At 41.7% G+C, this 20,010-nt stretch overlaps 2 protein-coding genes across 4 annotated transcripts in view; one reads left to right on the top strand and one right to left on the bottom strand.

The window, feature by feature from the left end:
• CLVS1 (clavesin 1) overlaps positions 1 to 10,334 on the top strand; it is a 77,035-nt gene extending 66,701 nt beyond the window's left edge. Inside the window, exons 5-6 of the mRNA XM_081013581.1 lie at positions 953 to 1,188; positions 8,126 to 10,334. Of these exons, the coding sequence (XP_080869707.1) occupies positions 953 to 1,188; positions 8,126 to 8,213 (324 nt within the window). The 3' untranslated portion in view covers positions 8,214 to 10,334. The remainder of the gene's footprint in view (positions 1 to 952; positions 1,189 to 8,125) is intronic.
• A 1,828-nt stretch (positions 10,335 to 12,162) lies between these two features.
• The window catches only part of ASPH (aspartate beta-hydroxylase), a 99,966-nt gene continuing 92,118 nt past the window's right edge, over positions 12,163 to 20,010 (bottom strand). For all 3 annotated transcript variants that reach the window (XM_081013361.1, XM_081013362.1, XM_081013359.1), the window contains 3 exons: positions 19,468 to 19,559; positions 18,429 to 18,562; positions 12,163 to 14,260 (listed from right to left, as the gene is read on the bottom strand). In XM_081013361.1, the coding sequence (XP_080869487.1) occupies positions 14,110 to 14,260; positions 18,429 to 18,562; positions 19,468 to 19,559 (377 nt within the window). In that variant the 3' untranslated portion in view covers positions 12,163 to 14,109. The remainder of the gene's footprint in view (positions 14,261 to 18,428; positions 18,563 to 19,467; positions 19,560 to 20,010) is intronic.

The following is a 20,010-nucleotide window of genomic DNA, read 5'->3' as shown; positions in this document are numbered from 1 at the left end:
AGAAACACAGAGATATATGGGAAACATTGATTGTTGAAAAGGATAGAAACAGAGTGACAGACATGAAGCTTTTGTGAGAATCCCAATCTGACTCAGCGGGGAGCTGGAATAATTGACATTATGCTTCAACTCAGGGGGGAGACCCTCAAATCCCCCCAATTCCCCTTGCTATGTTCATGCAGAGCAGATGCACACCCTTAATAAGTATCCATGATAAATAATAAAATAAATGAATGCCCCATCAGCATGTTGAAACAGAAAAGGCTTGCCTTTTTTTAATCAAAAGAACTAGCAAGGTGTGCTTTATGATCTCAGCAGCCAGAAAGCCCATGCCATAGTGTTGGGGGGCAATGGCTGTGTGAAGACCACACATCAGCAGGCAGCAGTTTTCATAGCCTTCGAAACAGAATTTTCATCAGAGATTCTCCTTCCCATCTTAAGACATGAAGGGATTTATCCTATGGGAAGCCCTACTCTCTGATAAAGTTCATAGGAAGTGAAAACCTTCAAATATCGAAACCAGTAGCTTGGAATAACCTAGAAAATTACCACCAAAAGCCAACACAGTTGCTGCTCATCACCTTATTTTTGCTGTGTTAGTGTCTACAACAGACCTGCAGCAAAATGTTGGAGTATGGATCGCTCCTGTTTGTAGCTGACTGACTGGCCATTGTAGCTGACTGACCCTGCCATTCCTCCCTCAACACAGCCGGGTTTTCCATTTCTGCTACTCTATCAATCACTCAGCATTCCATGAACATGTAGCATGCTCCAAACTCACATGCTGCTTTGGACTTTCCACTCCCACCTCAAAGATTCCCTCCCCCTAATATTTTTTGTACTTCGGCAAACTTTGAAAAAGTTTAAATATTCAGTATCCTTAATATTTTAACAGCCATGAAAAACTGAGAGCCAATGAACTGTGTCCTTGTCTGTTTTTCTTTTTTCAAAGATCTTTCTTCATGGTAACAATCTGAATAGCCTTCACCAGCTTATACACCCTGACTGCTTGCCCTCAGAGTTTGGAGGGACACTTCCTCCTTATGACATGGGCACTTGGGCTCGGACTTTACTTGGTCCAGACTACAATGATGAAAACGAATACACGCACACTTCCTACAACACCATGCATGTGAAGCACTCGTCATCCAACTTGGAGAGAGAATGCTCACCCAAACTCATGAAAAGGTAAGGTTCAGCCTCGGAGCACATGTTTAGAGGAAATGAAAAATTATCTGCTTTAAAACAGGAAAAGGAAATAATGCCTAACTGGAAATGCAAGGATTGCTTTGCCTTCAAGAGAGGATCATGACAATGGAAGAACATCATCTATATACCAAGGATGAGGAATTTGTGGTTGTCCAACTTGTGGTTAGACTCCAACTCCCATCAGCCCCAGCCAGCATGCCTAATGACCAGGGGTGATGGGAACTGGTGGCCAACAATATCTGGAGGCACAGGATTACTATAAATAATAATAGCAGTTACTGGCCTTATGAAGATGAGCAAAGCAAGTCAAAGGGAAAGATGTCTCACCAGTGTATTATATGAAAATGTTTCATAGTAAAATGCTCTTTCATGAGGCAGTAACAGGATTATGGCTGTTCTGGGCCTCATTAATGATCGTTGATTTTGGCACATCCTGTCACACTTGTTCAGCAAAATGGAAAAAGAATAACCTGTGCAAAGAAAAGAGCAAAATATGGGGCCGGTTTGCATGTAACATTACCAAGTTATGGTTTGCCATGAACAAACAAGTGTGCTGATGCCTGGAGAGAAAATTGTGGCTGCTTTACTCCCCCCCCCCCCCCATCCTACTGCTGCCTTGCTACTTTATACTAAGCATTATAGGTGAACCCAGGCATGCAGTTTGTCTCATCCAACACATGAACTGCAACCAAGGTTTTTTCTTGGTATATCACTAATGGTTTGTTTGGGAAGACAAACCAGAGCCTGGTTCATACATCATGGTAAGTCATAGTTTGGGTTACCCTTACAAATAAATGAGGCCATACTCTATGCCAAGGACCCATTGTGGGTCATGTCAAATTTGGCTGTTTTGCAAGAACTGAGGCCAGCTGATCCAGTGGCTGCCATCCCCACTTTGTCGCCTCTTTTCACAGGTCTGGAAAACAGTTCACACAAACTAATGAGCTTATGAAAGGTAATAGTTGACTAAATCTATTTACTGGTCCATGCAGACTCACAAAAACAATCTTGAGTAGATTTAGGTTGCAATCTTATGCACATTTACATGGAAGGAAGCTAGCCTGAACTCACTGAGAATTACTTTTGAGTAAATATTGCACTCTATGGGGTTTTCCCCCCTGTAACCATAAATACATATGAATATTACTGAAAAATCTGTAGTTGAGTAATAACCCAATACACATTGTTTATGCATATTTTTATGTTGCCTGTATTGTGTGGTTGCTCTCCTCCCCCCACCCCTTCATAATAAACACAGGCCTGGTATTATAGCTGTATAGTTGGTGATACAGAATAGACACGACTGCAGTTTGGTATGCAGTTTTAAGCACATACCAAATCATGTACTGTGGTTTGTCTCTGATGGAAAATGTAAATGGAGTGGGATTCCAATCACAGAATTAGAGATTTAGGACACTGGGAGTTTGGCCCAATAAGATAAGTTTGTTACAAGAAGACAAAATACATTCTACAGCAATGGGAAAATATGCTCTGCATTTCTATTCCATCTCAAGGAGATATGCTTTGCAGCTCGAGAAATGGATGCAAGTTACTATGGCGACACCATTTCCCTCTGTGTATGCCACACATATGGAAAATGCAAGGGAAGCTAGTCACACTAGAAAGCTGAAAACAGCAAGATGAACATTATTATTATTATTATTAGTCACTTTCCCCACAGAAAGGTGAGCTCAAAGCAACCTACAAAAACAAACATCAAAAACAAGTATAGAAGCATGAGTAAAAACAACTTTAAAGGCTCCTGTATGAGTCTGGGTAGCTCAGTTGGCTAAAGCATGGTGCCAATAACGCCAAGGTTGCAGGTTCAATCTCCCTATGGGACAGCTGCATTTTCCTGCATTGCAGGTGGGTGGGAGTAGATGAGTGGTTCCCAACCTTTTTTTGGCCATGCCCCACCTAAGCATCTCTAAAATCCTGATCCCTGCCCCCCATGACATATAATTCTTATTATTCAAAAAGTGAACTACTATTCACATGGAGGAAGCCTAAAGGGCCGTTAACTTGGTCTAAACAAGCTCGAATTCCCCCCCCCCTTAAAAATCAAATTGCCCCCCTGTGGAAACCACGGAACTAGATCAGGCATAGGCAAACTCAGCCCTCCAGATGTTTTGGGACTACAACTCCCATCATCCCTAGCTAACAGGACCAGTGGTCAGGGATGATGGGAATTGTAGTCTCAAAACATCTGGAGGGCTGAGTTTGCCTATGCCTGGACTAGATGACCCCCAGGGTCCCTTCCAACTCTACAATTCTATGATTCTATGTATAAAAGAGCAGAAGCAAGTCTAATGCAGCTCTCTCTCAATCGACAAAATCCTTGTGCTGTCAACTCTGAATTGGCAGTGGCTCTCCAGGGTTTCAGGCAGGCAGTCTTCCCCAGCCCTACCTAAGATGTTGAGGACTGAAGTGGTGATCCAGCTCTTTGCTACCACATGGACAGGCACACAGGAACACAGGTCTCTGCCTTTTATCGACTCACACCATTGCTCCATTTTGTCTTACACTGACTGGCAGCAGCTCCTCAGGATCTCTCTCCCAGCCCTGCCTGGAGTTGCTGTCAGTTGAAGACAGGACCTTGTGCATCCAAAGCAGATGCTTTGCCCCTGAGCTCCAGCCCCTCCTCTCCACCTGGTGGCGGTGACAGGGCTTGAGAACTGAAAAGAAACAAACCCAGAATGCTACTGAAACCAAAAAGGCTTTGCGTGTTATCAATAAGTAAATCAATAGCGGCTTGTTGGAAGAAAACATTTTCCCTTATTATTTTCTGCAGCAGGAATGAATCATTGGAAGATAATAGCCTAGAGGAGCCAGTGTAATGGGCAAAGAATTAGAGGGAAATGCGCAGATGGGAGGTGAGGCCCCAGTGAATAGATCTTTTGCAGTGTGGCCGGATTGATTGGTTACAGTGCACAATTTGAAAAGCACAAAGCTCAGCTCAAGGGGGAAAGCTCAGCAGGATAGTCATGGGTTTCCCCCACCCACACATGGATTTCAGCAAATAAGGTTGTTAATAACGCAAAGGAAGAATAAAAGACGAGAAGTAAAAGACTGGGAATGAGAGCATGTGGGTTGCTTTCATTGTGTCCCCCCCCCCCCCATACAGCCTAATCTTAAAGTGGAGTTGGGATTGTTTCATGTTTGAATAGATTTTTTTTTAAAGCTTTCACAGGTAAGAAAAAAAATGTGGCTCATAGCTCAAGACTACAGCTGACAGGTTAAATCAGAGCCTTAAGGCACCTTCATGTTTCCTATAGGAGTGCACTGGAGGGGGAATGTGGGTGTGATGGCTGAGTCTGTACAGATGTATATATAGAAAGATGGAGATAAAGATAGATGGTGTGTGTGTTGCAGAATATTTGGTGTGAAATGCTCCCTGCCCCCCGAAACACATCTGCAGAGCAGATGCCATCATCATGGTCTTACCAGAGATGGAGGACAGGCCTGGGAACCAAATGCCTCATCCAGGCCTCTCCATCTGCCTCTCAGAAATCTCCCCTCACTGGGCCTTGCTTCACACCCCTGTCTGTGAAGTATTTTTGACTGACTGGATTATATCCTTGAACTCCAATAATGCTGCTTGCTTATTTGGGTGAAGGATTGAAAGGGGTATGTGGTAGTATAGAGTGCAGAGGAGCAGCAGCCCCAGGTGCAAAATTCTGAGGGGACGCAACCAGCTGCCTCCATGACAGACACCCTCATCTAGGCTACATGGCTGAGCTCCTGCTGCCTTCTGGATCTGTGGGGAGGCAAGCTGTGCCCTGGTTGGGTCTTTGGAGCTCCTTCTCCTCAGGGCCGGCAAAGAACAACCACACGCCCAGCCTCAGGGCTGGCCAAGCCGGGAGGCACAGCCACCAAGTCGAAAAGGCACATGGCCACCACCGCCATCAGTGGCAGCATTGGTAGCCATGTGTCTCACAGACTCCGTGTGCCCCCCCCCCCCGGTGTGTGCCTCTACCCCAGCTGCCCTGTTCTCCAGGGAGCATAATACTTGCCCTGCTCCAGGGACCAGCAACCCATGCTACGCCACTGGGGGTATGTGAGTGTTTTTAGAAACTAACTTACAGTACAAAAGTAAAATTTGCATATACTGTTCTGCTCCCTTTTACCTCTGGCCTCACCCACCCCTGGCATGCTGACCCATGTGTACTTTTGCCTGCAGGCGCATTTCCTCAGCCTCCAAAATACCAATCCTGTGTTCTATTCTGAGTATCAAATGGAACAGAGAGCTAACACTTTGCCTACTGCTTCTGGATCACATACACCCCATAACTGCGGTTTACATTGCTAAAAATAGTGAAGAAAGAGAGAGCCTAAAGGATATATTTGGTCTAAATATAGAGGAAGAGATTCTAAAGAATCAGGAGCAGTTTTAGATGTTTTGTTAAGACATACAAATGATTGGCCAGGATTACAAACCCCAGGTCTGGCCCTACCACTAGACAGTGTGAGGAAGCCACCTGAGGCAGCTGATTTTGAAAGGGCAGCAAACTGCCAGTCATTTAATTATTACTGCATGCCTGCTGCCAAGGAGACGACATGACACTCGTGGGATTTTCATTCTCAGGTGCCAAAATCACTCAACTGACCCTGGGTGAAATGCACTTTGAAATAGGTGTGGAAATGCACTATTTGCCTCATTGCCATAGGCAGAAAAATGTTGTGGATTTGCCCGGGGCATCTGTGAACTGGCTGTACAAGAGAGGGAGGTGTCTTGCTGCTGATGAAATGAGTTTCATCATTACAGAGAAACTGTTTCCTTTGATTTATAGTGGACCAACAAATCACACGCGGCCCGAGCCCTCTTCAAGTATTTGTTTGGATTCCAAACATATCACTTGTGGGATGCAAGAGACTCCCTTTTTTAAACAGTCCCCTTCCGCAAGTTGAAAAGTGATTCAAATAGGGATGGAGCTCCATTGCTCAGGGCTTCTATCCAATGCAGTTCCAAGTAACTTTCCTGTAAGGATCAACGCTGGTGCAATGGGACTTCTCCTACTCTCCTCCCCTGCATGTCCCAAGCCCTCCCCAAATCTGCTCCAGAAGGATGCAGGGACCTAGAATTGATATGGGGATGCAGAACTGGATAAAATCCTCTTATGCAAGTGTAAATCCTTGTATGTCGAGACAGCTAGTTAGCTCTGCATTGGATGCAAGCCCAGTTCTTCTGTCCAACCATCATGTGTTTACTGGAATGCCGCTAACTCAGGTTTAAGCCTGATACTTTTATAAACCAGCTAAAGGCGCCCTCAGTTCATGACGTATGGTACAAGCTTACTTTGAGAGACAGAACCTTCCAGAATGAGGAAAAAAAGCTTTTTGTTTTCTCTCACTGAAGCATACACTTGCCCTTGGAAAGAAACCGCCAGCTAGAACTCAATTCCGAATACTAATCTCTTTTAGATTAGGGGTTTCAGGAAGAGAGAACACTGTTCCCATTAGTGTTCTGGTTAGCTGTTCTATTTTTACACTGCAGTGTTTTTGAAGGAACTGCTGGTGATTTTTATGAGGAACATAATTTGTACTTTCTAAATCCAGCTAATGCTTAGATGGCATCCAGTGTGAATGAATCACTAACTAATATTAACTCAAAGGCATGTTCCAAATCCCACAGTGAAGCTGGAACATGGTGCTCAGCTCCTGCGACAGACGATACCTGAAATCTAAAGGGCTACATTTAAAATATTAGTCTTCCGTAACGTTCATCCATCAATTCTTTTGTTCTTTGGTGACTCAGGCTGCTTCAAATGCTTTAGATTTTGCATGGGATGAGGGTAGCAGACGGCGCATTTGTGCTCCAATGTTTCCTTTCTCAAAAATTCACAAACCATGTCTCTGAACTCCTCCTGGATTTGAGAGAAATTTAAACACAGTTTGGAGATTCTGGAGGATGAGGGGGGAGGGGGAAAATCAGTACTGCATTAAATCTTTAAAGCCCTAAATAACTTGGGGCTAGGTTACTTAAAGGATAGCATCTTCCTGTATGTACCTGCCCAGACCTAAAGATCTTTGCTGGAAGATATTCTCAGGTTTTTTTCATCTTGCAAGGTTTGATGGGTGAGGCACTAGGGAGGGGCCTTTTCAGAGTTGTTGCTCCAATTACGGAATGTCCTCCCCAGAGGGGTTTGCCTGGTGCTTGAGTTAAGGACTTTCACTCAAAGTCCTTTTTAGTGCCACTTGCCATTTAGAACCATGTTATAGTGTATTTTAGTACCTGGGAGAAATTATTTTTAGCTGAGCTTTAAATCCTGTTATAGAATTATTTCATGCTGCTGCTGCTGTTGCTGGAGGAATTGTATTGATTTTAGTGTTTTCACATTTTTTGATATTTCAAAATCGATATTATTGTTTTAAATTTTGTGTGAACTGACCAGAATATGTTGCTAATGGGCAGTCAACAACTGTCTAAAATAAACAAATAAATCCAGTGGTGCACATGTGAGCACCAGCTTGTATGTTTAAAGCCGGGATTAGAAACTGGATCTGACAAGTGGGTCGGATCCTTGTTTCCAGTCCCTGCAGGTCAAACCCACCTGCCATACTTCATCTTAAAATAGCATATAAACTCAGAGGCTTAGTGTTACTTGGAACATCACTACCTGACATCAGGGAAACTACCAGGAACCTACCAATTTTGCCTATGACCTCCTCCAATCTGACCCCACCAATGTGTTGATAGAAATCAGCACTTTGCAAAATAATTTCACAATCATCAACACTTGTACAAAGCCCACTACTTTTTTTTATACCAAGCCAGATGTTTTTGGAAATGTTAATTGCCTTGAGATTATATTGAGAAAGTCAATAAAATATTAAGACTCGGTACATTCTTGGAAAGACAAATGGCAGCTGAAGCCTTAAAGCCTAAGCAATGCTAACAGCTGTTCTTTGTTTTCAGGTCTCAGTCCGTGGTGGAACCTGGAACGTTGAAACATGAGGATCAGCATGAGAATGAGAACACCCAGCCACTGCTGGCTCTGGACTGAGTCTGAATTCACCGCAAAGCGCACAACTGCACCATCAGACTTCAATGGGACAAGATACCCATGAAGCAAAAGACAGGTTTAATACACATTAAGACACATTCAGCTTGAAACAAGGCTCTCGGTCTTTGCAGAGCAAGTAAATGATCATCACCAGCCATCTGTATGTGTGGCCAAAGCCAATGGGGAGATGCCCTGCGGCCCAAGTTCTAAGCTAATGAGCCTGATTGTAAAGCAGAGCCCCTCCCCCCTTGTAATTTTATGGTTTATGATATTAACAATGGTTGAAATGTTAGGGATGACTTTGTAAGTTCATGCACTCAAAGATACATCAGTCGAGGTTTTCCCATACTGTTTAAGCAGGGATATTGTCCAGTTTTATTAAAATGAAATTTAGATGCAGTACACACACAAATACATATATATACATTTCAAGTAAAGGTGTTTTGAGTTTAAATATTGCAGCAACAGGCATAATTTAGTCTGCGGCATGGAGAGAACACCTTGAAACCCGAAAGTCCTTACAGAGCTGCCTCCTCTGCGTTTTATCTACACACAACACACATACATGCACACACTAGGCAATCACCAGCAGAAAATTGTTCAACTCTGCAATATGTGATCTCATCACCTCAGCTATTTGCAGGGGTCACTTATTACAGTCCCCTGGAAAATAAATTCTTAACTTTTAAAAGTCCTTATAAACCTGTCAGCTCAATGTAATGACTGGAGTTGGAAACAGACACAGGCAATTTGGAAAGCAATTATTTAATTTTAACAGTGTGGGATCCACCCCCCCCCCAAGGCAACTGCAGTATGTGGGGTAGATATGTTGGTTGGTTGGGGGGGAAAGGAGGTGTCTGAGCTCAATGGGAACACTTACTGGTGATTAATGTTCCACTCCAGGTCCTTTCATTTAGGTCATTCTGGCAAATGAAAGCTCAGCAGAGCTATTTAACCATCTTTTCTCCAGCAATCAGTTAAAGGTGTAGCCAGAGGGCCTGGCTGACTGCAGATATACGCTATGCTTATAATGGAAAGGGAAAACTTGGAATGAATTATTCAATATGCCTCCATTAGAAGGAACCATGGAAGAACAGAAAAACGTAGAACTGAAATGCCAAAGATCATTTTGCTATTCCCGTCTTTGCTCTACTTGCGAAAGCAAATCCCATTCTTGTACTGAAAATAGTAAGGGGGGGGGACTCCACCATATATATATATATATATATATATATATATATATATATGCGCGCTGTGGCTTTATTTCTTCAAAGAGCTGGAAACATGTTTGTTGACATTTTGCAATAGTATGTAACAGCCAGTTAGCAATCCTTAGCCAAACAGTACATTTATGCCATATGACCTGAAGGATTTGCTCGCTATCTCAAGGATGGCCAAGTAACTCTTAGGTCAAGGATGGGGAACCTGTGACCTTCTAGATGTCATTAGACTCCAAGTCCCAGAAGCCTCAGTCACCATAGCTAATAGCCAAGGATGATGGGAACTGGAGTGCAACAACATCTGGAGGGCCACATCCTTCATCCCTGTCTTTGGTGAAGCTGAGAAACAATTGCAATCATTTAGTAGAAGTCACATGTAACGAATAAAGCCATGCTATGTTACTGGCATAATGTTTCATTGTTAGGGATATCATTCAGAAACTGTTTTATCTATTGTGTAGAGCTAAGATGCTTGTACAGAGTTGCAGCAGATATAATTTAGTTGGGGATTCTATTGCTCCAGAGGGCCAAATAAAAAAATGAACTTGGTCTCTCTTGTAAAATCAAAGTTCTATCAAATCAGTAATTATCAAGTCAGCCTTTTATTGTTTCTCAGTGAAATACAGGGTCTCCACCTTTACTACAGGTTTACTTTGGGCTGTTGCTTCTGGTGGTAAAGTCCAGATTGTTTACTAATCCTTTGTCACAGGGGCCAACATAAAAAAGCTGCTTAACATTCATAACAGAAAAACAGTTTTTACCAATGTATCTGTTTTCAGAAAAGTTTGCTGTACTTAACTCTCACTCCTACCACCATGGACTTTGTACCCTCTGGAAATGATGACCAAATGCATTGTAAATTTTGGGGAAGGTTGCAACAAGTATTAAAATCTTAGCTAAAGATCCATGTAATTTATTTTTATAGCCCAAGAATATTAAAAGAAGCATTATGGAATAGCATCCATGGGTACCTAAACAAGCAATTTCAACTCAGATAATAAACCTTAAAATGGAAAAATAAATAAGTAGACCTTTGTGTGGATTGTAAATGTACCCAAAAGGCCAGGACAGAACATAACAGGAAGTTTTTTGCAACTGCCAAGGTTAGCATAAGGATAGTGCTTAAAAGGTTATTTCTGGCAGTGTTAGTTGGACATGTGGCTTTTGAAAGTGCTTCTTCCATTAGCAGCATGATGCAGAACTCTAGGAAGCTGTCAGGGAACTGCCATCAGTGCCAGAGGGAGAGAGCAAAATCCAGAGGGATTCCAGAGAGTGTCCCGGGATTGGGAGAGGCAGCCCATCTTCTGGGGAAGAGAATCAGCGTAGCACCAGTGGAGAAGGGAGGCAGATGGGGGAAGCGGCGAGGCGGTCCCATGACTCCTTGCCGGGGACCAGCGGGGAGAGTAGGGGTCCTCTGCTGCCTACGCCCTCCTTGCGCAGAAGGCTTTCACACAGAGAGAGTAGGAGGAGACTAGGCGTCAAAGAGCTTCTTTGCTGGAAGAAGTTTAAGAAACGCCCACTGACAGATTCTGCCAGCGATTGAGACAGCCACAGGTGAGTGGCTGTCCGGGCAGAAAAGGTTCACTCAGGCAACCCAGCCAGGTGTTTGCACCGGCTTATGCACGAGCAACCCCTAGAACCACTACAGAAGCGTACAATGGTAACAAGGAAAGGTCAAGGTTGACTCATGTATACACTGTACATTTGTTTGTTCTGCAGGGTTTTATTTGGTGTTTTTTTAGTATAGTGCCAAAACCTGTCCTCCAAAATTTCAAACGTTTTCTTCCCCTATGAAAGCTTTCATTTTCCTGCCTCACTGACAGCATGTTGGATAATTTCAGCTGGGGGTGAACTTGCACAGTGCTCATTGTACAATGGCAGTAGTGGCATGCAGTGATTTTTTTCATAGGAGAAGAGTTAGGGCCAGAGGTGCCTAACCCCCCCAATGGGGGGACTGATGCTGCGCTTGTGATGTCGGAACGTCCTGACGTCTTGCGGATGAGCATCGCACCTCCCTCCCTAAACTGGGCAGAAGTTTCCCGGGCTTTGGGAAGGAGGTGCCAGGCTTTAATAATTTAATACTCTAACTTACCAGGAGCATTTAGGGGACTAGTCTAGTCCCCCTAGTCCACTGACTGCACACCACTGAATGGCAGATGGCAGTGGGGGAGGTCCCCCCTCCATTAAAACATTTCACCTGTGTTCCTCAGCCTCCCTGGCTGCCAGTGTTTCCTGATCTGAAAAAAGGCCCATGGAAGAAGTTACCTCATGGCACCTTCCCCTGAAGTTTAAATGAAGTACGGGAAGCTTGAGAGGGTGGCTGCCAAGCACCTGAGATGGGAGTACTTACTGCTTTTGTTTTTAAGCAAATTCCTTATTTTTGCTATATTATTATTATTATTAAGCAAAAACTTAGCAGACTGATTTCTTTCAAAGCAAAAATAATTTTTAAAAACAACAACTCATCATGAGGTTTTCAGGAAGTGTGGGCCCCTTGCAAGTCTGTACAGTGCAGACGTGTAGAAAGATGACATGTAGAATGAAACAAATGACTCAGAAAACCTCCTGCTACTTCAAAAGTAAATAAGTGTGAGAACACCCCCCCACCAACTCTACCCATGAGAATTTCAACAAAATTTCCTCTCTCCTTTGATAATTTTTTTTAATGCAGTTCCTTTTCTCACTGGTGAAGAATGGTAGAAAAAACACAGAAGAAGGCCAACACAACATTTGTTTTTATGTAAGCTTCATTTATTCCAGCAGCAACAGCAATTTTTGCTATCAATGCAAAAATTAGAAACTATTTCAGTGCTGAAGCTACTAACATATATAAAAAAATCCACACTGCCACAAAGAAGGCACTTGTTTAATGCCCAATATACCACAGCACGTAATGGGCAACCATTAGCTTGTAGGTGCACATTTAGAGTAGATTGCTATATTCCATTTGCCTTCCACATGCAGTAATTGTTTTCAGGCAAAACTGAGATAAGGTAACACTGAACAATGCTAAGCTAATGAGGGCTACAGAAAAATGTAGCCTGTGGTTTCCCAGATGGAACAACACATACTTGTTCACACTTTCATTTTAGGCCTTCCATCTGCACTTAGGAAAGAAAAGGCAGCTATTTATAAACATTATACATAGGAATCTTTCCATTCCATGAAACAAATGACAACAACAGGGCCCTGGATTCAATCTGTACAAAATACTGACCATTCTATTTGAAAATATTACTCCGTCAAGGCCGTAGCAAATATTTATTTTCATGTCATCAGTTTAGGTAACATCTCAGAACTTCAGCTTCTATAATTTCAAAAGTATAGCACTATAAAACCCAGCACATGTATACATTGGCACGTTTCTGCTCATAAAATTTAAATTGTAATGTATATTTTGGTCAGAGAGTGTGAACTGTCTTGTTGTTGGTCGTAATTGTAAAAAGTCTAACCAAAGCTGCTTTGGTGCTGATCCTGTGCACCGCACTTCACTAATTCAGAGGCAAAACTGAGAAGCGAATATGAAAGGGAGGTCAGCCCCCACTTCCCCCCCCCTCAAGTGGATTGAAACAACCATGTGGGTGTCACTTCATGTGACGATACCTGTATCCAAACTGAATGCTTCCTCTACCACATACGCCACTGTACAATAAGAAACTGGCCACACTTGAGAATAGAAATGCCATAACAATAGACTGGAAGCAAATTGGTTCCAAATGTGATCCTCCTCACAACCTGCACAGTCCCTTAATAAGAAAATGTGCTTTCCATTTAAGTGAAATTCTTTTTGCTGCATTGGAAAGGACCACAAGACCTTTTTTATGAGTAAGACGCAGACATATCAGAGCTGGGTTATAAGTGCTGCTCAGCAGAAACTGAACAAGGCAAATGCATATTGTGCCTTCTCACTTGAAAGGCAAAGGCCGAACTCAATAAAATGAAGAGCAGCTCCATAAGGCGTCATCTCTGCAAAATTAACATGGATTGCCATTATTACAAAAGAAAATTACAAAAGGAAAGTGGTTCATAAAGAGCAGGAAAATGGTATCCATATACGATACAAAAATACTATGATCTTTTAAAAAATACAATACCACTCACTCATCCACTCACATTATCTACAACTCACACTATCAGTTCATTCACTTAAATCTAAATTCATTTCTACACATTCTAGTATGACAAATTTCCAAGATGCTTGCAAGTAACACGTTATGAGTGTCCTTAGAAGGATATAGAAGCACTGATGTGAGATGCAATTCACCAAGTACTGTAGCTGCACAGCTTTCCTTCATGTGAACATAAATTGCATACTCACAGTGTCTGAAAATCTGTGTCCTTTATGTTTACACACAAGCATTAGTAGTTACGTGACTAGTACACCAAGTGTATGCTTAGCAGTGGTAAGCATAATGCTGGCCTAACAAATATTGGCATAAGTCTTATTTTGATATATGGCACAGGATATTCTTTGGCTGACAAAAGAATAGGAATCTGTACTTGCAGCATGAATACAGAGCTATCAGATCAGTTCCTTATAAAGCACAGAATAGGATGCTTTAAAGTCCATGCCCAGATTACTTCATACATACAATTCAGGTTTCTTTCTTTTTTAATGAGACCAGCACTTCCAAACATAAAATGTAGACCTCAACAGGGAAAGCCTCAAGCATCCTTCAAATGGCTGGAAGGGAGCGCCGCTGTTGTGATGTTAACTCTGGATGCCAAACATCTACAATGAATATCAGGCGATAAGCATCAGCATCCTGCCACACTTCATGTTCAAAAGAGTCATCAAAGATAAGGATTTTCCCTTCTTCCCAGAACCTGAAAGACAGAGAAGCCATCCTTTATTTGCTGCCTCAAGAACCACATCTCCATTCTAGATGAAAACCATGCACAGATGACCAAACTACCCTGGAGCTAGTAGCTTTACTCTGGAATAGCTTGATATTAGCTTTTCCATACAAAAAGGAGAATTGCACTACTCCATAAAGGCAGATGTATGATATAAAATATGTGGTAGAATGCACATCCACATTGATCCAGAATCTGTAACAGATTCTCTACATTGTGTTTACTTATTGTTTGATTGGGTTAGATTCTAATTTAAGGCTCTTCACACAACCTCCTCTTTCTTTGCTGTGCCCCTCACAAATCTGCCCCTGTCTCTCAAGCTAACCTACTACACAGGGGTTTGGGTAGGATGAAATGGAGATAGTGTCATATATGCTGAGAAAAGGTAGGATGCAAATGTAATATATTCAGCAACCAAGTTCGGTAAGTCTGAAGAACTGTTCATCTGTTTAAGCATCATACTGAAAAACATTGAGAGGAAAGATCAACATCAAGGAAAAAGAAAACAAGTATGGTAATTTTCCAAAGCAAATCTAGGCTAATAAAGCAATATGTACAAATTAATTCTTAGAAGAGCAAATGAACACACAAGATTCACTTTGACTGACTTTTATGAAACCATCTTACTAGCAAAAACCTGAAGCAGAAGTTAATAAACTTATAATCCATCAATGAATACTCTTCCTTTTCTATGATGGGGTTCACATGCCCTCAAAGGTAATCTGTCATAGGCTGCATGCCAGGTGTCACAGGAGCCAGAGTCAATGATGGGCAGAGCAGGAGTGAAAAGTGTTCAAATGGGAATATGGCTTCTATCCTAACTTTGTTTCCAGTTGGCTCATGGAAATATCAAGAGGTACTTATCTAATGTGGATAGGGCCTATAATGAAGCAATGAAGCTAGTATTTCATAGAATCATAGAACTGTAGAGTTGGAAGGTATCCAACCCTCTGCTACACAGGAATCTCAACTAAATCATATCCAACTTCTACTTAAAAACTTCCAAGAAGAGTCTGTCACCTCTATGTGACAAAAATACGGTCATCATCTACCTATTTTTTTAAATCAACTAGAAACCTAGAAATTTGGCTTATGACATGTGTTCAGTCTGTGAGATATATGTTGATTGAGTCATTCAAGAAGCACTATTTCTGAAAACAGTTTCTTACACCATGGTGAAGATCAGTGCAAATATGACCGGCTTTTTAGTATTTGCAGAGGTCTCATTGTGCCCTTTGCAGAGTTGCATTATATCAGTTCATAGCATATTTCCTGAGCTTGGCCCAGTGTTGTCTAATCTAGCTGCCACTGAGGGCCACTTTTCCTTTCCCCCATCCCCCAATTTCAGTTTGCAGGACATGACAAGCTTGGACCTCTTTGAAATAATAATTATCCAGTGATAGCAACCTTCTTGGAAAGAGATGCTGCCTTGCCTCGCTGGTTCTACCATACACAAGTATGACAGACCTCTTTGGGTCAGATGAGTTTTCTCTTTGATGCCTGATTCACACCATTAATTTGGCCTCTTGATGGGACACTGCAAGGCTTCCCCCATAAGGTTCAGGTTTACACAGAACACGTTATATTTCTAACCACCATTTCCTCCTTTTTTTTCATGATCCTGTGAACAGGAAACCTTAGGAGTATCCTGACGATCTCTTAATTCCTCCAAAGTCTGCGACTGGCAAAGTCTCTGATTAGTACTCTGAAAGTAGAGCTTGTACCCCAGCTCTCAACTCAGGGATTATCCTACGGAAGCAGAGAGCAATAGGCAAGAATATCCATCGCTCACCTCACTCCAACATTGCCCTAGTTCTACAATGAGAGCAGGCCACAGTCTTCTCATAATTAATCTCTGATGAGAACAAGACTGAGCTTTAAATACTGCAAACAGCCCTGGACATCACATTACCATAAAGATTTAAAGAGAAGAAAATTCAAGAGAGAGCAATAAACAGAGGAAGCAATTAGAGGAAAGGATTTAAGCTTCACAATTGGAAAGATGTTCAGAAGTGTTTTGTTCACCCTACTTAAAAGGGACCTTCTTTCAACTAAATTCATAGCGCTGAACATTTTGGCTGATACTTTGACTAATGGAAAATACAATACAGTGGAAGTGTCATAATCAAGAAAGAAAACTCATTTATTTAAACTGATTTTTTAAAGTGATGGCTCTGAGGAACCTCGATCCTAAATTTACACACCAGAACTTTGGATAGCTGCTTCAAGTGTTGTTTTAATAGAAAAGTGGGAATAAATGTTAATTCTAACCCAGATATATGAAACCCAAGGATTAAAATAGTCAGTCCTGCAAACTGGCATGCAGGATTATAGGCAACACCATGCCAGTTCTTAAATTTAGCTTCTGTCTAATTCTGGTGGAAAGCAGGTGACAAACTTGCGTAAGAAAGTGACTCTATTTAAAGGGGGAGGAAAGGTTTGTTTGTTTTTATTTAAAAAATTGCATTAATTAGCCACCAAAAGTTCTGATTCTTGAGAAAAACACTAGTGCAAGGGAAGTGTTGCTGTCGAAAATTTGAAGAGGATTCTGTCATTTACATAGCCTTGAAAGAGATTGCCACACACACACATACAAAACAAAACAGAACAAAACAAAACAAAACAGCTACAGAATTGCCAGGGCCGTTAATTGGTTTCTGGGATCAATTGCTCAACCTACCACTGAAATGGAAATAAATGTGGGTTTTTGTGTGTGTATGCCACACTATATTGTGAATGAAAAGTACCACAATGTGATAATCACAACATGATATCGTACAATCAGGATTATGTCAACACTGGGCTATGTTGGTTGCATCAACTAATGCCCATCTCTTACCACTAGACACTCCTGTATTATACGGAACTCTCCTTTGACAGCTTATTAAGTTTAAATTATTTGTATTGTCATATTTCATATTGCATTTTGAATTGCAGCATCTGATCTAGATCATGTTTATCCCTGTAAAAGGGCTGGGTAAGGTTTTCGGAGGGCTTTTCTGCAGTAATATATTATGATTGTGTAATGGCTTTCTTTTTTGTAATAAGTAAAAGCTTGGAATGGAAATGACAAACAATGACTAGGAGAAGCTAAACATTCATTAAATTTCTCATTATCAAATTTCTGAGCAACATCGCTTTGCACCTAACTCAGCTCAAACTCCTGGAAACAAATATTATTGTCAGTGACTAGTCAATAGGAGCTAACGGCTGCCACAAACTGACATGTGTGGTGCAGTATTAAAATTAGGTATATGCTGGCAAGTGTCCAAAATTTCTGGTGGAAGTAGCTGCAATCACATTATATATACATAAATAATTACATGTTAGGAAGATGATTGGCACATGTGATTCCCTCCCCTCCCCACAAAAACCACTAACTGGGTTTCTACAATAGTAACAGTTCCAAAGCAGCTTTGGCATGATTGGCAGACTGGAAAAGAACACTAGCTTTTAAAGAATTTTTCCTGTATACTGCCTTAAATTGCAATCTTAGGCTCACTTGATAGATAGATGATAGATAGATGATAGATAGATGATAGATAGATAGATAGATAGATAGATGATAGATAGATAGATGGTAGATAGATAGATAGATAGATAGATAGATAGATAGATAGATATAGATAGATAGATAGATAGATAGATAGATAGATAGATAGATAGATAGATGATAGGTACTGTAGAGAGATAGATAGATGATAGATATAGGTAGATGATAGATAGATAGATGATAGGGCATGTCAACCAGCCAGTGCTTTTAACTCGTGTGTGTTCTGTCTGGTAACCAAATGCTGACAACTTTGCCCAGGGTCTTCCAGATTTAATCCAGCCCCCCCCCCCAAAAAAAACCTGGTTCTGCCCAGACTCACCAGGTTCTGTATAATTATTATTATTATTATTATTATTATTATTATTTATACCCCACCCATCTGGCTGGGTTTCCCCAGTCACTCTGGGCGGCTTCCAACAGAATATTAAAATACAATAATCTATTAAACATTAAAAGCTTCCCTAAACAGAGTACTGACTCTGTTTGCTGGGGAACTCTTCCCCTTTGGCTCCTGTCCCCCCTCTTATAGTACATGAACTTGTCATCATAAACCCCAGACCGGAGGATAGGGGAGGAGGGCGATACCTTGTTTCTTCAGCACACCGAATCTGGCACCCTTCTTTTGGAATCACCAAGCCTAGATGCATCCTCAGCCTACAATTTGTAGGCCCTGTGTGAGGCCAGACATGAGTCCCTGGGTGCATGACAGAATATTTGATCTGCAGAGAGAGGCATAGTTTGTGGGTTTTTTAAAAAAATCAGTTCAATTACTCTAACTTGCAGAGAGTATAGGACTGTGTTCAAACCAATTCAGGCTGACAAGCCAGCACTGCTATGTCATCTTGTGTTAGCAAGCCTGTTCATGACTATGTCCAGGAACCTTGATATAAAGGTTCTTTAACTTCTCCAAAGCACATGATAGGAGCTTTAATTAGAGCTGAATCTCCTAGAGCTACTTTAGAGCTCCAATACAATCCCACCCTCGGGTCACACCAAAAATGGTTTGTTGCAGTGTGCAGGAGCACACTTAATAAGGGGTGGGGGGCGGGGATTGTATTTCTATCAGAATTGTAGGAGTGGGAAGGAAAGTTTAAAACTTGCATCTCTATATGACCCCCCTTGTGCTGCTTAGCTGACTGGGAAACAGCTGAGAATGGTGGAAAGGAGAACTACATGGGGGGGGGGACTTAGGTGATCAGTAGCGTTGTGACCCAGGTAGATGCCACGCAGTGGGCCAGAAGCAACCTGGGGAGTGTAGATTGCACACTTCTGAACAAGAAATAGAAAAAAAGGCAGGTTTCTTTGAGACTATGCATACTATGCATACAGATCAGATAATGTGCATATTGTCCTGGGAACGTACAAAATGCAGTACATTACCCAAGGCCTGTTGGGGATTATGCATAATGGCAAGAGAATGTTAAAAATTAAGCCACAATATGCACATTTCCCAAGATGCATAATAACCAGGAAATGTGCACAATCCCCTCTTCACTGAAATATAACGTGCACATTCTCAATGAGGCCTGGACAATGGCCTGTTATGCACATTAAACACTCAACATTCCCTATAACATCTCTCTCCCCGCCCCACCTCTCTCTTCCCCTCTATATCAGTTAGTACCTGTCCTCTTCTGCATCCAGTGGCCTCTGGAAATCGTTCCAATAAGGCACATGTTTTGGGAACACTCTTGCATGCATTTTCATTTTTTCTTCCTAGAAGGAGGGGGAAAACCACAACTTAAGCACCAGGAATCTGAATTCTTAAAACAAAAGATTAACCAACCTTTAAATTCTCCTTCGTCAACCTTCAAAGTTATTCAAACACTTGAAAATTCTCTCTGTAAAATTCATAAGTTTATTTAAGTCTATTACAAGTCCACAGACCTTCTAATTCCAAAAACAAATATTGATTCCATGCAAAGAGGGATTGATGGGAAAAGCCTTCCAAATTATGAGAAAGCCCATCCACAGTACATTTTTCATTGTTAGTAATTTGAACAAAAAACATAGTAGGACAAAAACATAGTATCTCTGTAAATTCTGTACAAGTTTGTTATAAATCTAAATAGCTTGGTATACAAAGGTTGCAACTGATTCAGTTACGTGTGTGTGTGTGTGTGTGTGTGTGTGTGTGTGAACACCAGGAAGACTGGTGGGCAGAGTT

This window comes from Podarcis pityusensis (genome assembly GCF_964106645.2).
Source record: "Podarcis pityusensis genome assembly, chromosome: 7".
In the NCBI taxonomy this organism is placed as follows: domain Eukaryota; kingdom Metazoa; phylum Chordata; class Lepidosauria; order Squamata; family Lacertidae; genus Podarcis; species Podarcis pityusensis.
This window is presented reverse-complemented; position numbering and strand designations above follow the sequence as displayed.